The 21,367-nt window shown below is 41.0% G+C and overlaps 4 protein-coding genes across 5 annotated transcripts; 1 reads left to right on the top strand and 3 right to left on the bottom strand.

Moving 5' to 3' along the window:
• Positions 1–3: 3 nt before the first annotated feature.
• On the bottom strand, positions 4–3,285 carry LOC135335267 (tRNA wybutosine-synthesizing protein 2 homolog). The gene is made up of 3 exons (XM_064530704.1): positions 3,117–3,285; positions 1,030–1,960; positions 4–833 (listed from the first exon to the last, which is right to left on the bottom strand). Exons 1-3 carry the CDS (start codon positions 3,167–3,169, stop codon positions 111–113), a joined length of 1,707 nt encoding a protein of 568 aa, XP_064386774.1. The 5' UTR covers positions 3,170–3,285; the 3' UTR covers positions 4–110.
• Positions 3,276–6,747, top strand: LOC135335268 (zinc-regulated GTPase metalloprotein activator 1-like). Its single transcript, XM_064530705.1, has 11 exons — positions 3,276–3,435; positions 3,525–3,611; positions 3,836–3,932; positions 4,294–4,445; positions 4,618–4,702; positions 4,760–4,846; positions 5,077–5,224; positions 5,280–5,348; positions 5,618–5,683; positions 6,264–6,387; positions 6,652–6,747. The coding sequence occupies exons 1-11, from the start codon at positions 3,348–3,350 to the stop codon at positions 6,705–6,707; spliced, it is 1,059 nt and encodes a 352-aa protein (XP_064386775.1). The 5' UTR covers positions 3,276–3,347; the 3' UTR covers positions 6,708–6,747.
• Positions 6,651–12,700, bottom strand: LOC135335264 (uncharacterized). 2 transcript variants are annotated; one of them, XM_064530697.1, is made up of 7 exons: positions 12,120–12,700; positions 11,992–12,068; positions 11,819–11,903; positions 9,962–11,688; positions 8,782–8,892; positions 8,340–8,459; positions 6,651–7,350 (listed from the first exon to the last, which is right to left on the bottom strand). In XM_064530697.1, exons 1-7 carry the CDS (start codon positions 12,655–12,657, stop codon positions 6,826–6,828), a joined length of 3,183 nt encoding a protein of 1,060 aa, XP_064386767.1. In that variant the 5' UTR covers positions 12,658–12,700; the 3' UTR covers positions 6,651–6,825. The 2 variants fall into 2 exon arrangements, with proteins under 2 accessions (XP_064386767.1, XP_064386768.1); XM_064530698.1 differs by lacking the exon at positions 8,782–8,892.
• Positions 12,701–13,658: 958 nt separating this feature from the next.
• On the bottom strand, positions 13,659–21,355 carry LOC135335414 (adhesion G protein-coupled receptor L2-like). Its single transcript, XM_064530897.1, has 23 exons — positions 19,888–21,355; positions 17,958–19,235; positions 17,658–17,774; positions 17,516–17,610; positions 17,235–17,423; positions 16,890–16,958; positions 16,706–16,826; positions 16,480–16,647; positions 16,228–16,415; positions 16,125–16,174; positions 15,937–16,075; positions 15,778–15,884; positions 15,471–15,582; positions 15,192–15,345; positions 15,046–15,127; positions 14,931–14,997; positions 14,779–14,885; positions 14,596–14,722; positions 14,499–14,540; positions 14,376–14,447; positions 14,287–14,326; positions 14,098–14,195; positions 13,659–14,038 (listed from the first exon to the last, which is right to left on the bottom strand). Exons 1-23 carry the CDS (start codon positions 19,988–19,990, stop codon positions 13,913–13,915), a joined length of 3,651 nt encoding a protein of 1,216 aa, XP_064386967.1. The 5' UTR covers positions 19,991–21,355; the 3' UTR covers positions 13,659–13,912.
• Positions 21,356–21,367: the final 12 nt, after the last annotated feature.

Raw genomic sequence — 21,367 nt, 5'->3', positions numbered from 1 at the left:
ACTGATGATGTTTGCATGTCAATTTTGTGTGTCAGATTTGATTGAATTCCATAAAATAGCATATTTATTATACATGTAGTCAACAGTTTTGATTACTGCTGTAAGCAGGATTATATAGTTGGTCTACACTCAAGGTCCACAACAATGTGATCAACATGAGGAGCATAAGATTTAACGTGCTCTAAGTGTCCCACAGTGACCTTCCAATCTTTCCCACCAACAGGGGTTTGCGCTCTTAGCAACTCTAACATATCTCCAGCCACATGGCGAGCCCATCCCTCCCACAATTCTCGTTTCATAGGGGCCTTGGATTCGTGAAATACTCTGCTACAAGAAGTTAAGTGTTCTGTGTGGATTGTGGTTCCGTCTTGGCTTGTATCAGTTGACACTTCTTGAGGAGACATTGCTCTAGATTTGCAAGCAGTTTCACCATCACTTAATGGCTTCGATTTTTTCCCGATTTTTTCTTGGCCTGATGTTGTTTCATTCATTTGCTGATGATCACAAACACAGAGTACTTCTCCTTGACCGATGCTTGTAGCAGATAATGATTGCTCTTTCAGTTTTACATACGAGTTCTTACAAATGCATTCATCAGACACTCTCTTGCTAGCTTTGACAGATGTCTTTTCCCATGGATTGCTCTCACTACCAGTATCATCGCTAGATTGTTTGCTCAAACTTCCAATTTTGAATTTTGACGAGACGTTACCGTGAACGTGCATCCATCCCCCAGTGTCTTGCCTGAGTGCTCTACACGCTACAGCCCATCCTCCTTCACTGCTCGGCACCAGTCCCAAGTTTACACGGTCAGCCACACCCACTGGAGCCACCTGAAGGGGGTGGTGTAACATGGTACTTCATAATTATAGCACTTACGTAGCTAGTAAATTTAAACCGGAACCGTATAAACAATTTTCTTCCGGAGAACAAATCTATTGGATCTTTATGTTTTGCCCGTTAGTTCAGCAAAAATTTCAACACAAATTATAATATATGATTGTGAGCACGTACTGATAAGACACACACCTTTTGATTGTTTCCATGGTGAATAACACATTTGTCGTGGACGTTGTTAGCACGCAAACCTCGCTCCAAAGCCTCCACAGCATGACTGTTCCACTCACAAGCATGTACCACAGCTGCGCCAGTGTGTACCAAGTAGGGCAAGGTGAAGTAGCCAATACCAGCATACAAATCAACAACTGTCTCTCCTTTACAATTAAAGTTGGCCACTCGTAACTTCTCACTTATATTACCAGAGGAGAACATACACTTGGTGACATCAAACACGTAACGTACACCATTGTCCACGTGCTCCACACATCCGTCGTCTCCTAGCAACAGCAATGCACCCGAGCTCCGATAAGAGTCACATGATATACTTCTGTCGATAGCAAGTCTTCTGCAGTTGAGAGCAACAGCTATCACATTTAGCAGGGAGCGTGTTGTGCCCTCTGTTCCTGCCTTCATAGTTATACCACCATCATCACCTGGTTGTGGATTTTGCTCAAACAGCATTTCTTCACTAATGGGTTTATGGATTTCTACGTTCACCAATTGCAAATGTTTTTGCCATCTTGAGTCGCTGAACGAGTCCTCTGGCAAGGCAATCAAGTCGCCATGTCTTTCCCACGATCTTGGTACGTCCTTTAACAGAGTTTCAATGTCCTCAACGGTGCATTGTTGTGTGTCGATGAGAAAACTTTTAACAGCTTCTCGGAGAACTTGATAAGGCGTCTGCAACTTGGCTCTTGCTTTCTTAGAGAGAGGGAGTTGGGCGTGTGCTACAATACAGTCAGTATAAGGTATGGGGAGGGTTGCCAGCTGGTTGAGGTGTGCGATGCACGCGGTTGTGATGGGGATTGCAAAATAATTGTCTGAGTTCCCAGAAATTGTAGAGTTGATATGCTGAATGCAACGGGATCTGTCATAGTAACCAGACCCCTCAAGAAGGTTCCTGAAGTAAAACATTAATCTAACAGTTTACAATAATTTATATCGATAGATACTGTATAGCGGGTATATTTCGAGGGTAAAAATGTTCATGAAAATGCCTTTAGAAAGGTTTTTGCGGATTTCATTTTCATGGAATAGCAGCCTTTTGCAGCATATAATTATGCATGCGATATTAAATTCGCGGTTATAAATGTTCGCGGTACATGCTTAATCTGCGAAAACCACGAACATTTTTATACTCTCGAAATATACCCTCTATACGGTACATGTACACATGATACAGGTAGAATTTTTACCCTCGAAATATACCCGCTAGAGTAAACAATGGAACTTCAAACAACACGGATTTTCGAACGATTTAGCACCACGGTAAGCAAAAACAAACAGCGATATGCAGAATCTGACCCTACACAAGCCAACTTACATGCCTTAGGAACAAGCTGGGTTGAATAGCAACGTCGTAGCTCTTGCAATGATGACGTAATAATCCAGAAAACAAAAGTGTGCGATAGTTGGAATTTCGGAAAGAGTAATGTATCCCCGAACAGAGGTACTTGCCGCTTTAATTAGCTAATATCGAGCTTCCCATCAGCTATTTAGTATGTCCTATTTAGTATGTAGTGAACATAAGCAACACTAAAATTACTTCACTGCTACTCAAAACAAACAATAAACTTTCGAACAGTAAGTGCTGAATCAGCACTTTTAACACCCACGTGGATGGTTGTATACAGTTTTGAGTAGCAGTGAAGTAATTTTAGTGTGTTGCTTATGTTCACTACATACCTAAATAGGACATACTAAAGCTGATGGGAAGCTCGATATTAGCTAATTAAAGCGGCAAGTACCTCGGTTCGGGGATACATTACTTTTTTCGAAATTCCAACTATCGCACACTTTTGTTTTCTGGATTATTACGTCATCATTGCAAGAGCTACGATGTTGCTATTCAACCCAGCTTGTTCCTAAGGCATGTAAGTCGGCTTGTGTAGGGTCAGATTCTGCATATCGCTGTTTGTTTTTGCTTACCGTGGTGCTAAATCGTTCAAAAATCCGTGTTGTTCGAAGTTCCATTGTTTACTCTATACAGTACGGTATCTATCGATATAAAATTAATTATTAATAGTCTAGATACTACTCTATAGATATAGATCTACCTTATTCCTTTTACTTGACTCCTGTTTTTCACCAGAAGAACATTTCCACTCATACTGAACTGCAACAGAGCAACAGATCATCTAGATTCCGGCAATTAGATCTTAGAGAAAGAGGATCGCACACTCGATCAAAACTGAGCTCAGCAGCAACTGAGCCACTCCCCTTTTATCCAATCCCCACCCACCTTTGAGTCCCAGAAAAGTAAAAAAAGACTTGCTCTGGTCAAAGTCATGTCAGACTCAGAAGATGATGTCCCAGAGCTGGTACCTATACCTCCCATAGTCAAAATTCCTGTCACAATAATTACTGGGTTTCTGGGTAGGTTTTGGAAGAACTTTAATAATACTGTGCCCTGTACTCCGATCCTGTGGGTGGTAGAATTGATCTTGTGCCCCCCTATCATGCAGGTGCTGGTAAGACGACTCTGTTGAACTACATCCTCACTGAACAGCATCAGAAGAAGATAGCCGTCATCCTGAACGAGTTCGGGGAAGGTGAGGTATCAGAATATTGAGATATGCTTCGAAAGGTTAATAATTCCAAAGTCAGTTTAGAGATCTATACAGTCATAATTAATAATGCGTAGGTGGTAATAAGGTTTTAGATTTGTATCTTGATACTGGCATGGTAATTATGTGTAAAAAATTTTTTTTACAATCTGTAAGAGTATCCTATACAAAAGATCGTAGTTATGTGTAAAGCACTACTCCTCTCACAGGTAGTGCAGTGGAGAAGTCTATGTCAGTAGGTCAGTCTGGAGAGCTGTTTGAAGAGTGGCTGGAGCTCAGGAATGGCTGTCTATGCTGCTCCGTCAAGTGAGGGTGTGTGTGGGTGTGATGTGTGTGGGTGTGAGGTATTGCTCAGGAACGGCTCTCTATGCGGCTCCGTCAAGTGAGGGTGTGTGTGGGGTGTGGGGTGTGATGTGTGTGGGTATGGGTGTGAGGTGTTGCTCAGGAACGGCTCTCTATGCTGCTCTCCGTCAAGTGAGAGTGTGTGTGGGGGTGCAGGGTGTAAGTTCAGGAGCGGCTGTCTACATGTACATGTATGTTCGTTTTGTCTAGTAAAGGAGTGTTGGTGGAGAATTTTGGGACCAAACCCTTTGAGGATTTCTCTCTAAAAGTGGACTACTGAAGCCTACTTGTATTATACGTATAACGCCTCCTCACACACACCTAGAGATGTTGGCGTGAAGGCAATAGAGAGCTTGATGGAGAAGAAGGGCAAGTTTGACTACATTCTCTTGGAGACCACTGGCCTGGCCGACCCGGGTCCCATTGCCTCTATTTTTTGGCTCGACGAGGGTCTGGGGAGCGAGATCTATCTTGATGGTGAGTGGGTGAGGGTATGGTGGCCGTGGGGGTACGTTAAAAAGTACTTCATAATTAATATCAATTGTGCCTGTTTACATGTACATTGGCTACAAATACTTTTTAACTCTGTGCTCACTTAGCCGCTATTCCTACATGTACCTCTGATAGTTTTCATGTACTTTTCTCCCAGGTATAGTAACTGTAATAGACTCCAAGCATTGTAGCCAGCAGCTGGATGAAAAGAAACAAGATGGTTCTGTCAATGAAGCCATTAGGTCAGTCTCTTATCATCAATATTGCTCTGTGACATTTTCTGAGTTTATTTTCTACAGACAAGTCGCTCTTGCAGACATTATTCTGGTCAACAAGACAGACTTGGTCACTAAGCAACAACTGGAGGCCATTAAAAGTAGAATAAGGTATGTTTTATAGCACCCACAATCCAGACAATTTCATAGCCTTATTATGTGAGATTGCATGGTTATCTGTTCACCTGTTCACCCCAGTAGTATCAAACTGTCTAGATGTCTGTCTCTAGCTACCATGTGTTTGTAGAGATAGCTTCGGTCCAACATGCCCACCTCCTCGCCTGTGTGAAGGAGGCTAGTTTGTAGATTGATTACACAATGTTTTGATTTCTCCTGCGTAGTGACATCAACAGTATGGCTAAAATGGTGGAAACACTCCGTTCCAAAATCGACCTGGGTCTCATTCTGGATCTGCATGCTTACGATAGTACGTCAAGGTCCATTCCATGTACTCAATCGTCCCATTCCAATGATGGACATATCAACGATGTAAGCGCAGTATTCTCTTCCAGCTAAAGTATACTGTACATTTTTATTTTTCTAGGCGGTGCGTACAGTGACATTTGAAGTTGAGCAAGATGTCTTGGAGGACAAACTGGACAGCTGGCTCCAAGTACGTATGTGGCAGAGCTGTAGCGCAAAGGATTGGGCCATACAACTAACTTTCTAGTTTCTCATTGATACAGGATGTGGATTTTTTTACAAGCGTACATAAAAAAGGTCAAAGGCCAACATGCATAAAAATGTCAAAAGCTTATTGTCACGATCTTTACAGCCCATTAGGAGCAAGCGAAAGTTAAATGGGCGGGCCTGAGAAGAGTTTGTGTGGCCCGCATTTTTGTTGAAAGAGGTGTCCTTATCGCCACTGTATGCCCCCTATAGGAATTGCTATGGGAAAAGAGTGGGCGTGACAGAGAGGGCAGGACCATGGAGATTATGCGGATGAAGGTACATGTACCGTGATTTGTGGCATGTTATGCATGTTACTGTGACTATCATATACAATGCAGGGGTACGTGTCGTAGAGGGGGAAGGGTGTATCCCCCTGGTTCAAATCCCCCTAAAATGTGCATTAAGTTGCCAAAAATAATTTACGTACGATATACGACAATACTAAATTTAATGCCCAAAACCCACCAGAATATTCACCTCAGACTACCTTCTTAACAACCATTTTTCGAGCCAGACCCCCTAATTGGCGATACACTCTGCGTGGCCTATTCCCCCCCTCTTACTTCAAAATTCTGTAAGACACCCTGCAGTGAACGTATTGCCTTCCAAGTGCAAACATGTAAGGCTATACGCATTTAATTATAATACAGCCAGGTAATGGATGTGCTCCACAGCTGAGCATTGCTGGCCTATGAATGTCCTCATTAATTGATAATGGCCCTCACAGTGTATCTGTCATGCATAATTTTAGATGCCAGACATGCGTTATTGGGGTACCATCCTTCCCCCAGTCACCCACAACACTGTGCTAATGTTTCCCCATCACCCCACCCCACCCCCCCCCCCCCCCCCCCAGGGCGTTTTGTCAGTCGTCGGGGAGACCAGACGTGTGATCGTGCAAGGGGTATACGAGCTGTTTGAGAAGGAGCCCTCCACTGAGTGGGGTAGTGAGAGAAGGATCAACAGGCTCGTGTTTATTGGTGAGTGCACCTTCAGTTGATTTATACAGTACTCTCGCTAATACGGCTCTCTGAAGTACGGTTACCTCGGTATCGTTTGGCACAGATTGTTAGCTTGATCATACTGAACAAAACTTGCCCTGAAATGTGACTCGCTACATATACTAAATGCTTGTAATTTTATTACAGCCAGATACGACGTTTTGGGTGTGGTTTGGCCTACCTATTCACTGTAACTGTACTGTGCTTGACATTGTTGTGATTTTTTTATTCTCATCGTTGCAGGTTACAATTTGGATAAAGACATCTTAATGGACTCATTCAGAACTGCTTGTCTTTAATTGTCACAATAATATTAGATGAATCATTTTGAAAAAAATATATATCTGATAATCATGCAACTGCCAAACACACGTACATGTATACATCACATCACATCACATCACATATCACATCACATTAACTGTCAGCTGGTTCATTCCTGCTCTTCTTGTACAGTTCAAGGTGCACTAAAGCTAACTTCTCAATGTGACTCTTGTAGTTGTCATTGGTGACCGTTGCTTGGCAACCAAACGAGCTGTACGGACAGGGGACCTCGCATTCGTGTAAAAGATGGTTTTTGAGCTTGTACAGTTTGCCCTTCCAATTGCAACCTCCTGAGTTGTGCTTACAGAAGACAGTTAGTTTGGGTATCTTGTTGTTGAGTTCAGAATCGAGTTTGAACACTTGTTTCCTCCTACACACGCTACACAGCTGGTACTTGGTATCCATGGAACATGGCTCACAATACAAGAGGAGACAGCATCGTGAACGCTTGGGCTTTCTGGGCAAACGTTTGCATTTGACACACTTCCGAGCAATAAACTGTCTCTTGGCACAATCTTCATCGCCAAATGTTGAGGGAACATTAAATTCGTCAGCGTTTGGTTTGGGAGAGTTTGGTGGTTTCTCTGATGATTTGGTGCCTGAGGACACTTTACGTACCTGCACGGAAAAATTGCAGTTGAATGGATATGTGACAGTATAGATAGCACTTAGTTTAGTATATACATGTACAGTAATTAAGGACCGGTCACTATCACCACAAAGCCAATGTATTTTCAACCAATTAAAGCTGGCCGGCACAGATGCCACTCCGTGAGGGAAGTACGAGGGGAGAATGAGGAAGCAATGGGGGAGTGAGGAAACATATGGGGGACGATGAGGAGAGAATGATGGAGCACACCTTTTATCATAATTATGTTAACATGTAGCCAATAATTATAACTACAGTACACTACAGCACTGAAGTGCTAACCCTCGGCTGTTGACATGAATAAATAGGATCTATAAAACCCAGAGGAGTGTTCAGTTAGGGTAAAGGATCACTTCAGCTGCAAATAATTATGTATAGATCTACCTCGAATAAATGACGTGTGTTAGCTAGCTAGCCAACGTGCAAGTTCAAGCTTCTTACTGGCTTTTATTCTACAACGAGGCTTTAACATCAAATCTGCCACTTTAAATAATGAAAGCATCGCAGGTGCTGATGCCTCGGTGGAGATGCCAAAGCTACATAACATAAAGCTACTAATAGCTTTTATACACACATTATAATTATCACGATAAACATTTGCTGCATGCAAACTCAAAGAGGGGGTAATCTAGAAGCTTATAGAATCTCTTACTTCCACTCAATTGATCCTTGAGCAGCTGTAGCAGTCTACACACACACACAACCGTATACCTCGCTTGCGCATGCGCACCGAGGCATAACTTGTTGTGTGAAGGCTATCCACGCTGGTTATGGTATCCAGGGGAGTAGACTCAGATGTCACAAACAAACAAACCAACGTACTACTATACCCGCTGGCCGCGGCACGGCCTCGGGTAACAATAGGGACATATAATTGAGCACTACATAGACTATACACTGTTAGTACAGGAAAGAGATGATCCTTAGGATGATGCACATGCACTGTCAGTATGTGTACCTTAGAAGGCGTTGGTTGAAAGGTGTTGGGATCAGGTGCTCCCAGTCTGTCATGTTTGCCAGGTGTAGCCTTGCCGACTGATGATTCAGAAGAGATATCCACAAAAGATGGTACACTAATCTGTAGGGAAAATGTACGAGGAGGTTTGGGAAGTAATGAATAATTATCACTAATTTTCACAATCTTGAGCAGACAAAACATTAAGATTAGTGATTTAGGGAACAAGTTATACAGAGGTAGCATTTTGTCAAGGGTTGTTTTGTATGCAAATTGGACCCCTGGGTGACTGGCATTTCTTCAAGGGTGGCCGTTAACAAGGGTTTCTCCGTATAAAAGTTACGATGAATACATGCAATTTTCTTTGTAGGGGGTACATATAAATTATAATGAGTACCGAAATAGCCGGACAAAATTAGCTAAGATATTATTCGCCCAAAGTTACATTAGAGGGTTTGGGGTGGAGGGCATCCGAAACAGCTGTTTGCTGTCTGCTGTGTTTGTAGGGGGTGGTCTCGCTAACTGATGGAAACGATATGTCCATAAGGGAAGGTATCTGTATAGAAAGGAAAGGAGTCAATCGATACTGATTGAGAATCATATACCAATAATGCACTTGTCAATCTAATGCCCCACCCCCCCCCCATACCGGGGATAGGTGGGGATTAGACCAATCACCTGATCTAATACCCCTACCTTTGGGCATGTTATTTGGTCTAATCCCCTGGTAGCCCCTAGTACAACATGGGGGTGATGTGGGGATTAGACCTGTATCACACTCTAGCGAGAAGATAAACAGATTATTTGAAGTATCAGAATTACTATATAAATATTGACAGCTATACTCCTATAGAGCTATACTCCTATAGAGCTAGTGAAGTCAAGAAGGCAGAGATTGCTCGGGATCAATAAACTGTAAATTTTGCTCTCACTGTACTCAGCATGTGTTGGAAGGAAGAGTGTGGCAGACATCATGTGATCTTTAATTGACCTTTGACCCAACGCATGCATCAGGTGATCTGTCTAATTCTCCTAGGTAGGGGAGCAACTTCAAGTCTAATCCCCAACTAATCCCCACTTATCCCCGGTAGGGGGGAGGTGGGGCATTACTTTAACAAGTGCATAACTATGACTATAGGGCTAGACCAAAAACATTTGCCATACATGTACCTTAAAAGACGACAAAACATTTTGTGGGCATTAACATTCACTACGTTTGCGAATGAGAGTAAAATCGTAAAAACGTGTACTCACAGATAATTTGGAAACAAAAGCTACTCGCGAGGAGATTTGGGAAGTTATAATTTTCACATCTTGAGCAGACAAAACATTAAGATTACCGGAAATAATTATAGGAGTAATTTCATGTGGTAAGATATTCATTATTTTCATGGGAAAACTGACCTCGACAAAAATGTTATCACAAAAAGGTAGCTGGAACGCATACCGGCTACCTTTTTGTGGATAACATTTTTATTGAGGCATTGCATTGCGCAGTGCAGGCAATGTAGCAAAATAAATTGTTACTCACGAAAATGACCGCCAAAAACGAATTTTTTACCCCACAAAAATTACCCCCTATACAGTAGTGTCATTTTAGTACAAAGTAATAATTTCTGTCATACCTTGGCAGGGATTGGCAGCAGAGGTTGATAATAAGATGGTACTCTGCCAACTGGCACATAGGGAACAATGGGAGCAGTAGGTCCAGTCATGGGGAATGAGTTTATATGTGGGATCAGCGGCCGCACCTGTTGGAAATGTGGTAGTAGTGTAGTGGTGGTTTGAGCCGGCATGACAGTGGAAGAAGCATATCTCTCTTGTGGGGTTCTCGAATCAGCCATATGTTTAACGACAGAATCAGTATTATGTTCATAGTTAGACACTTTAGCGTTCGGTTTTATTACATTTGCGACTGGAACAGAAATTCTATAAACTTCATTTTCGGGTGTATATTCATTTTCCAAGTCAGAGAGTACTTCAGTTTTGATACGCTTTGTGAGTGAGAGGGGGAGGGCAGTAGTAGAGAGTGAGTGAGGCTTTGTGCTCTTTTTGGGCAGAGAGTCAGTGTCACTTGCTACCTCGAGTTTGATCATCTTATTTGAAGGAGTCGAAACAGGTAACATCTTTGAGTGCCTGGATTTCTTGGAGGTCGATTCTGGTTCAGCCTCTTTTTCTGCTTCCAATTTCTTTTTTTTAACTGCATGCTTTTCAGATTGTTTCTTTGTACTGTCAGAATCACTAGAGTATTTGTGCGAGCTCTTTTTTATCTTTCGGCGGGTTGATACTTCTATATCACTGGACACCTCAATTTTGATCACCTTACTCGGCAAGGAGTCACTTTCATTTTGAAGAGGAGATTTAGTCAAGTGTGAGCGCTTGGATTTTTTTGAAACAGTTTCTGAGCCGGACTCTTCTTCAGATTTCCTCTTTCTCTCTGCACTTTTTTCGGATTTATTTTTAGTGTGTTTTGATTTGCACTTCGCAAGTTCTGAGTCACTAGAGTGGTGGTGAGAGCTCTTCTTGATCTTTTGAGAGGGAGAACCGTCACTAGTCACCTCAATCTTGACCACTTTACTTGACCGGGATTTGCGCTCTCTTTCAACAGGTGATTTTGTAGAGTGTTTGTATTTAGAGGCTATCTCCAAATCAGATCCTTCTTTTGATTTCACTTTCATTTTTGTGTCTGAAGTTTTCTTTGTGGGGTAATGTGAGCTGGACGTTGAGCGCTCAGAATGAGTGGAGTGACAGTGAGAGATTTTGTTGTTTTCTGAGGTTGAATCTGTATCAGACACTTTCACGTTTCTTTCCACACTTTTAGAATGTTTTAAACTACTACTCTTCATAAGGGATTTCACAGCTTCATCAAACCTTCTAACAGGCTTTGTAGCCGTCTTTTCACAGGGTGACTCAATCGAATCCAGACTCGCTCGTTTTTTAGGTGCATCTGATTCCACCTTCAATATTTTTTGCTTGTCATATTTATTTTCGTTTAGAGTTGTCTTCACAGTGTCACAAATTGCAGCCGCTATTCCATTCCGGTTCAGAATGTGAGCATCTTTTAAGAGTTCTGGAGCCTTTATTGATCTATCTGTCATATTTTTCACGTCTATGGATCTTTTTGAGGAACGATTTGGCGATGATGAGTTATTGAATCGACTAACGGTCGCCATGTCTTTGTCTGGTCGTCTTGGAGTATGTTTCTCCTTCTCAGGTAAGAATTGACTCTTACGTTTGTCAGTGGATGATACCAGTTGTTTTGTGTAATCTCTTGGTGTGTGTTCAACGACTCTGGTCTGCCTCGACTTCAATCTTGAGTTGGGAGTTTCCGTTGTACCTTCTGAGTATGAGCCTGTGGTTTGGAGGAATATGAAGAACTGCAGTTGTTGCACATGTACATTAAAGCAAAGGGCAATAATCTACGAGACATTCACGCCATTACAGATTCGAACTACCTCAACAGTATTTCTTTCTAGTCATACCTCGTATACGATCCTGTAGGTCAGGATTTCCCTCTGGGGTGTGCTTTGACCTTGAGTCAATCACTACTGGTTCAGAGTGACCATTCTGAGGTGACAGTCACAATCAGTATATAGCAATTGCACACCGGTGGGAAAACAAACATTTTGCTATACATGCACATAAATCTTCTTACCAGGTGTCTTCTAGCAGATTTAACATCACTCAGCGATTTTCTTCTCAGCGACTTTCCAACCTCACTTTTTAGAAGCTCTATACAGGTGGAGAAACATTAAAATTGACAACGTTATCTTAGAAACATGCCTGAAGCGCTTGAAATTGAGTGACGATGAGATTTATGGGTGTGACCCTTATCCACCTCATAGTTTCCAAGACTAAGCTCTGTGCCATCACACTCTGGAACTGTCTTTTCGAGCCGTGATATAATTTCACGGGGTACATTTCGACCTTTGACTCTCACTACAATTGACTTAGTTGTAGCTTCAGAGCGATAGTTGCCATTGAGATGAGGCTCTCTCTCCAACGAATCTTTGCGGCTTTCCCCTCCATCAGTATTGAGGGGTTCACAGCAATACGTAGAGCTCAGTACACCTGCTATGGTTTCCTCTGAGACTAAACGTGTACTCAAAGCAGAAACTAGGTCAGTCCAAGAAGCCTTACTAGTGTCCAGCCAATGGCGAATCATTTCTCGCAACTGAGAGCGTGTGTTGGTGGGTTTTCTCTCGATTTCCAGCAATATTTCATCTTTCAGGTTCAGCTGTATCCCAATGTCCTGCCATTTGTCTTCAATCGGAACTAGCTCATTTAATACAGCAGCTAAAGTGGGCTTGCTTGATTCCATTGTGTCTGATCTGACAGGCTAGGCCATGTGGCCTTGATGTGAGTGAAAGTAGACTCTAGTTTTCTGGTTATAAATGTAACAACCCTTTACCATACGATGTTTAATAATTTTTCAAGGGGTAATTACATGCAGTGTACAATGTACACCCACTGGCGCGGCGGTGACACCACTCTGATAGAAGTCTTTGCATGCAGAATAGCAGACCCATCTAGTACACTTTTCAAGGCTGAATGAAGCTGAGCCAGATGCCTTCATGCAGATCTAGATATAGCATTCCTGCTATATCTAGATCTATATCAGTCTTTTGCTACTTACCAGGAGTGTATTCATGCACTCCTGCATGCTAGAGCTAGAGTATTGTGAGACGGTACCAATTATGAGACAACAAAGATTCCTTCAGCTATTCTTTCTGCAATTAATTATAGTAAGTATATAGTAATTAGGAGTTGTATGCAATGCATGCTTGTGTTGACAGAGAGTACCACAATTATAGTTTGCCAGAATTTACATGTCGCACTGTAAATTACTTGGAAACATTTTGAAATAGTTTAAAGTAAAATTCACTGGTATCTGTTACATGTACCACAAGAGTAACTGTTTTTATAGACAAGAGAAGGACTGTATTTCAACATAAGATATGCCAGACGTAGCCAATTATTGGGTCCGGCTCGTATTAATACTTTCCCTGTCTCATATTAATTTTATATATGAGACAGGGGAAGTATTAATATAATCCAAATCAATGCAATCACTAAAATCTAGCATTAGCTGCAAACAAAACACTTATCACTTGAAATGTTTTGCTTTCACTATTGACCATCGTTGTTAGTGAAGAGACACCTGGCTATATAAATAGCCCCAGCCCTTCTTGTACTCTATGTCTCATGTTGTAGACATCAATCAACCCATGACCAGAAAAGCTAGGGCTTGAAAAAAACAGTTAACCTTTTTTTAGTAAAAATGTTTCTGTAAATTGCCCCCTCTTTTCGGATCCTGCCCCTGTTGTCCTTTTCTATCTACTTTTTATTGTGCTAATGAATAATCCGCCAAAATTATAGAGTACCCTAAAAAACAGAGCAAAATTACTACCCGTCAATCTTCATGCAGGTATAGGTAAGAACTCCTGGCCCATGCAATGACCTTACCATAATTTTATCAGTCAGGCTAACAAAACTTAACTACAAAACATGCAGCACACGACTAAATCTAACAACTAGATCTTATACTTTCTTTTTGAAGCCAGTCTAACTATAATTCAGTTTTCACCAGTATCTCCATCAATGAGAGTTGCTGTCTTGAGGTCCTCGTTAGCCGCATCACTATCCTGCTCAACAATGTGCTCAAGATTGACCTTAGTGTCCATTGAATCCCCAGTAGCCTCCTTCATAAACAAAAAACAATCACATGCAATGTCATAGCCATTGGTTGTAAATGTCTCACCATAATTATTGGAAGCTGAGAGTACTGTGACTGCTCCGAATGTTCAGATAGGAGCAGCGTTCCTGCTCTTGGGAGAGTGGATTTGAGCGTGCTGGTGTCTGCAAAAATATATATCTAAGGTGCTCTATACTAGATACTAGATCTATACTGCTCAGAAAGTGAGTTTTCAGTGTACAATGTAGAATCTACCTTTTGAGCTTTGCCTTACGAGGGTAGGCATTCCAGATGTCTGCATTATAGAGAACATGTTAAATTACAATTCGATTATTAACACTCACTGTATCGCTTGAAACTGCAGAGGTACGGCAAAACTTTCTATACCAGTAGCCGATCTTGATTTCTCCCCTTACCTTCAACCGGTACAGTTAAATACAATAGAATTGTGTGCAGTAATGGTATACCTTATCATTCCTTATAACATCAAAAAACAAAATAGTCACTCCCTATCGAAACAAGATGATAATATCAAACTATTATGAAGTTGAGTATTCCTTTCACCTGGAATGAGTTGAGGATGGTGAAGATCCAAGCAAAAGCTGAAGTGTTGCTGACAAGAGTGAGCAGTCCAAATGCCCAAGTGAGGCCAAGTAGTGGCAGGAGAACAACTACGCCCTTCAGTAGTGACCTGTTTAAATTGTCAAGAACAATAACATTATAACACTGTTGCTTTATTAGCCTTACTTGGCAAGTTTCGTCACATTTCTCTTCTCATCACTCTGTTTGCTAGCAGCTCTTGTTTTGTCATTCCACAGCACCCTCAGAATGAATCCCAGGAAGACCACGTTGATCTGACACAGTTCATGTTATGATGATAGATTGTGATATACACTCACCACAAGAACTGCCAGCATTGGAGCAACAAATCCAAAGATTGTCCCATCCTTAGTTGTCAACCAGCAACTGCATACAGTCATGAAAAAGTACAAATATCTATATATAACCACTCACAATTCTGACTTTTTTGTCTCCGTCACACCATAGTAGTACCACCTAACAGCCACAGTGGTCAACACAAAGGGCAGGGGAAGCACTAAAGGGAAATAAAATCAAGTATAATTATGCAGGCATAAAGATTGACATTATATAATACTTACAGTATCCAAGCATAAGAAAAAACCACCATTTCTTTGTTACTGCACTGAACACGGCCACCAACATCAGATAGAGCATGACTCCCTCACACAACATCCAACAGAACACTGCCAAGAACAGATAGTGAAGGAGGGCAGTCACAAAAGCACAGCCAACCTATTAGAGAGGGAAGAAAGTTCTGACTATAGCCCTGTTTACACGCAAAGTAATGCGCATTGTAATCCAGATTAGATAATGCGCATTAGTGCATTATCTAATTATATCTACACATCATGCTTTACCGTATTTCCAACTGCAGTTTCAATTCCAACACTGAACACAAAGTAAGCCAACAGCAGAGAAATGGAGAGGTTAAGATGAACAAAATAGTGGATTTTGTTGAAAAGTTGTCTCCTGCATGTAAATGATATACATACGTAGTCACACAGGTACATATTTACGCGTCAATCAATCAATGCCCTGCTGTACCCTCGTACACGGTATCATTACACACTCCGGTCATCGTTTATTATTTTACGATTATAATCACATACACATAAGTAAGTAATTTTAACTACTGGCAGTGAAATAGCTCACACACACACACACCCTTGAGCAAGGAAGAAGACGACGGTTACTATCAGACAGAGCACAGAGATAGAGCAGCCAGCATAAGAAACAACATCAAGAATTATGCTCTCTACTTCAGAAATATTCTGTTGGCAGAATGAACAATGGACTACTTGCTTTAGCACAATGAAGTGGTACCTTCAACCCATCTCCCAGATCCACTAAGACAGCAAAGCTAGTGAGATGAGTACTAGAACACTGAACAGTAGTTGTGGATCCCTCAGTAGCATTGCCAACAGTTGATACGCCATCACTGATCCAGCCACCATTGCCAACTCTGCATCCTTCACAATAAATAGTCAGACTGTGTTAATTTTGCAACATACGGCTCAGAGAAGTTCCAGAACACGCAGCGATAACTTTCGGAATTTTCAACCTATAGGAAAGTGCAATCATGATCAATTTACATAAAATCGGCCTGTTGCTTACTTTATTGAAAGTGAAGTTGAGAGACAAAGGGGATTGTTGGAGTGTCTGGGAGGGTCGACCATTCCCCCGCTCCCCTACCTGAGATGAGATGACAATTGATGCCCCCTGGGTGGTGTTACTGAAACCACCAGTGGGGGTAGGCAAAAACGAGCCCAGATTTTGGAAAATGATGAAAACAGTTGGGATAGCTATAATTGTAATAAACAGAAACCAAATTCATAATTGCATTAACCACTTATAAAGAAATTGCACCTGTGTTGTTTCGTTCACTCTGTATTTCTGTCAAAAATGCTGAGGTTGTTCGAATAGCGGCAGACACCGAAATGGATGTGTTTGTGAAATTGACCAAATCTTCTTTTTTAGGAAAAGTTATGTCTTCTGTGAAGGCCTTAGAAGTATCAATCACATTTGAAGAAATGGCTGCATGATGCATGCATGTCCATTATGAGCAGTGAACATCATAACTATACCCTCTTACCAATGTTAGGCCTGGACACTCTAACTGGCTCAATGGTTGCATTATTAGCGTTCTGTGACCTAGCCAACAGAACACCCAGTCTCTCAGCATTGTCCAGCAAAACTTGACTACCTGCATCACTCTATAGTTATGTATATAAATATTGCAAACCTTTACAATGTGATACAGCACTATATATACTTACAGACTGCAGGTCATTCCATCCTTGATAGTTGGTCACCTCAAGCATATTGCTAAGTACATCCACTATTGGCTATGCATGGAAAAACATGATTTGCTTAAAATTTGTTGAGGAACAATTATAGTACAATGGTTTTGCAAATGTAAACATTGTGAATTAGCCAGTTCAGCAAAAAAATGTGACATTTGCAATCTCGCAAAAAGCTATAAATTATGTAGTAGATTATTGCGATCTTAATTTTACCAAGCCATTAGCACTTGCAAAGTTCAATGTTGGATACTGTAACATGCATGTCATTGCTACATGGATATCTAACATGCATTCAGCTAGATTTGATTTCTTACTTACCTCAATAGCATCAGTGGTAGAATTTTCTGACTGTTCCTCTAGGGCCCTGATCACCAAACTGAGTACTTGGTTGGTTGTGTTCAGGGAAGAGGGTAGTAATGAGACTATGTTTGGCTTAGTTATGGCGGCCAGTTGCATGGTGAGATTAGCTGCTTGCTCTACTAGCTCGTGGCTTGAAATACTGGTTACCTATAATAAACATACATGCAATTTCAGTGAGTTAGACACAAGTCAAAAAGACTTATAATAGCTTAGACTGTGTGTATTGTTTGGATACTTACCTGCTCAAGAATGCTAACAAACTCAATGTTTTTACATTGTACGACATCAGGGTCAGCCCACACACCTTCACTGTTACAGTAGCGAGTGGCTTGTCCTATTAACAGCAATAAAATCAATAAAAATTCCAACAGTTTGACTTACCACTAATGTCTTCCCTAGGACAATCTCTTTGTATCGATGCATTTCTCTCAGTTTCAGGCCATTCAATACCCCAGATAGAATCACGACCAGGTGGGCAACAAGTGGTGCCTACGCACTCTACAATAGGTATAATTATATTGAAGTGTTACCTTCACCTTAAATTGTATGGACATGCATTTGAAAGGATTATATGTCACATGGCTGCGGAACCACTCGTGGGATTGTAATATGAGCAGGGCACATAAAACTGATCCAACTTTTCTTCTTGTTTATAGGAACTATATACTAATTAAAACTCACGTTTGCAGTTGAAGTTCCTCATGTTATTCAGACAAGTAGAATTTGGACCACAGCTGCATTGTATGGGAGACAACCTCATGCCTCCAGGGTAACCATAAGAATTGCACAAGTCGAATCCGTATACTGAAACGCCTAGAACGGCTAAACTGTTTTGATGGCGAATAGAATGGCCTCCAGTGGACACATTCACTCTACTTACGTAACCGCAAACCTCTCCACTTAAACAGCTAACATTATGCCAACCAGAAACAACAGAATTGTCCAATAAAATGTGTTCAGGTTGAAAAAACTCAGAAGCAACATACATAGTGACATAGCTGTATTCTAAACGAGCGAATGTCTCTATTAAATAGTTGTTTGTAAACTGTTCAATTGGAGGAATTATCATCATAAATGGGTCTCCCACACCACATCTTTTACTCTCACTCTGACTACCATATGCATACTGAGCAACAAGTACTGGAGAAGTGGATTCAATGCTACAGAAACTGTTAACAGGGATTTCAAATTCTCTGAAGCTCCCTCCACTCTGCAACTGGAATTCCCTGACAGATACCACAGTGTTGCAGTTCACAGCTACATTTGCTGCTCGGGCACTAAGAACACGAATACGTTCACCAGTAGATCTACCCTCGAGAGAAGCTACGAAGAATTTTGAGCCCCATGTCACAGTTGGAGGCACTTGTTCAACCAGTTGGTCACAAAAGTCTACATCTCGGGGAACATTAGCACAATCAGATCCACTAAATACAGATAAGGGTTTGGAACTTGTTATTCTTGTTCCTGTCAGATCAGTACCACTTTCAACCTGATACGTTTCCATACTATTGAGTGTTATTGTTGAGTATTCAAAATTGACAACAGTTTCATTTTCACAAGCCACCATCAAAATCACACTAGGAAAGTCACTACCAGGGGAAATATATGAGATTCCATAATATTCGTATTCATACACTACCATTTCATTACATGGCAATGCCAAATAAGCATCTGCAGTAGCTGAAGTGGCAAAAGATATCCCATACACATTGACGTTTTCATCAGCTTCAACAAGGATTCCCTTATTCCTTTCATTGATAGAAGAAACCTCAAAAATAGATGGAATGTTTACTACTGTAGTTGAAGAAGTTGAAACGCTCCCACTAACATTAATTGGTGTGACTGTGAAACTAACATTAATCGACCCAGTGTTTGCGACAAACAACTGGTTTTCTCCATGACCATTACTTCTGGGAAAACCGACTACAAATTTGTTGCCAACACTTGATAAGGTCACATCTATATAGGGTTAATGGACAATTTAAGGCTTTTAATTTACACACAAGAAATCATGATCAGTCCTATATAATTATGAATGACCAGCATGCAAGACACATGCATTTTAATAGTCATGTGTGTTGCAATTCTATGAAATTTAGCCATATACAGTTGGGGCAAGTTTTAAAATGGCATGTAGCACTGCTGCAGTTTTAGGCGATGCACTGAGACAGTATGGTATCTCAACAGAGTCCGGCAAGGAAGCCTTTACTAGCTGGAGTATTAGCATAATAGGTTTGTATAATTGTAGGGTGCACATAAACATAAGAGTTTATTTAAAAAAGCCATGATCTCTAGCCAATCTAAATCAAGGCTATACAAAATTAATAAGCAGAACCAGACAGACAGACAGCAGGCAGGCAGGAAAAGACACACTGACATGCAGACTATATATAATGCAAGCCACCTATGTGCCTGCATGGGGTTGAACACGTTCACTAACTACTCCAGATCGTCAGCATGGCTAAAGTTCTGCATGATCTCCCAGGCCGTTATTTGAGTACCATTGATAAAGTTACACACTATAGACTTGCAATAAGAACAAAAAATTAAATTAATGGTTCATCACATATACATGAGATGTTTTACTTTAAAATAGATTATAATGACTCACTCTGAGTTTGGCTCCACACGAAAGACACATTTCCCAAAAGTAAAAAGAGGAAAAAATGGTGCTTGAAACTCATTCTGTAGTATGATATAATAATTATGTCCATGCATGTATGTGTACATGCAGTTGGATTGCTATTTATATACTAACTCTCGCTACTTCTATCAACCTCACAAATCTGAACGTTTTATAAGCCACACATTATTGTATAGATACAGTGGAACCTCTCTATAACATGCAGACACCTTTGGGGAACAATGTTTTGGCCTTAATTAAGCTTTATACAGAGGTGGCCTTTGTTGAGAGGTTGTTTTGTACACAAACTGTTCATTTAGGACCTGGGTGCCTGGCCGTTATATAGCAGCTGGCCTTTATTCGGAGGTGGTTGTTAACGGAGGTTCTACTGTATAATTATCTTTTCAACAACGTCTAACTTACATAAAGCCCTGAAGTATAGTGCTAAACTGTCTGCAGTGGTTCTATAGAATGTCTCACAATCGTGGTCCGTGGTCCTGGAGTGCTGTGCAAATTGTGTAGTGTCATAGTGTATGTGCTAATTAGACATGCACTGATGATTAGTATTACAGCAGAGAGCCCGTAGGCAGTGGTTCTATAGAATGTCTCACAACGGGTGGAGTGCTGTGCAAATTGTATAGCAGTGTATAAGCTAATTAGACATGCACTCTATAAGCTAGATCTGATGATTAGTATTACAGCAGAGAGCTTGCATGGAGCATACAAAATATGGTACTCGGGCCACGTGGCTGTAGTGCTTTATGTATTAGTTATTGTCTAGCACGAGTGCAACATGCCGTATATTGCACTGGATGACATAATGCCCGAGGGCCGCAGAGGGCACTTGCAATAACTAAGTTGTTGCCCAATATCGTCAAACTCTTCTGATTGGTCAAGTTTTTTCCCTAATAAAAGACATGTGTTTTGAGTGAATTTTAGTGAATACATGAATTCCAGAGTAAATTCTTAGGTTTCGTTCCCACAACTAATGGAAAAAGGTAGTGGGTATAGTAGCCTATAAAAGGGACCCAAATTAATGAGTTATTGGGTGGGACAGTGGGGCATAAGTCCAAAAGCATTATAATCCCTGCAGTGCATTAGTGCCATATAATGCAGTGCAATATATGGTTGCTATGGTAGTGATGCCATATACAGAGCAGAGACAAACAGACCCCCTGGTGGGCTATATACATTAATCCACCTATAATTATATGCATGCGTACATCTATTGTAAACAATGAATGTGACGCATGTATGTTTGTCCTCGGACACTGACATAATATAAATATTTTGGCTTTCAATTCTTGATAATGTTGATAATTCCTCGGATACTGACATAAATATTTTGGTTTTCAATTCTTGATAATGTTGATAATTCCTCGGATACTGACATAAATATTTTGGCTTTCAATTCTTGATAATTTGGCAAGCACTGACACTGACATGATCACAAAATTTAATCGTAAGA

This window comes from Halichondria panicea, chromosome 4, assembly GCF_963675165.1.
Source record: "Halichondria panicea chromosome 4, odHalPani1.1, whole genome shotgun sequence".
Taxonomy (NCBI): Eukaryota; Metazoa; Porifera; class Demospongiae; order Suberitida; family Halichondriidae; genus Halichondria; species Halichondria panicea.
Note: the sequence above shows the minus strand (reverse complement) of the source record. Positions and strands in the feature narration are given on the sequence as shown.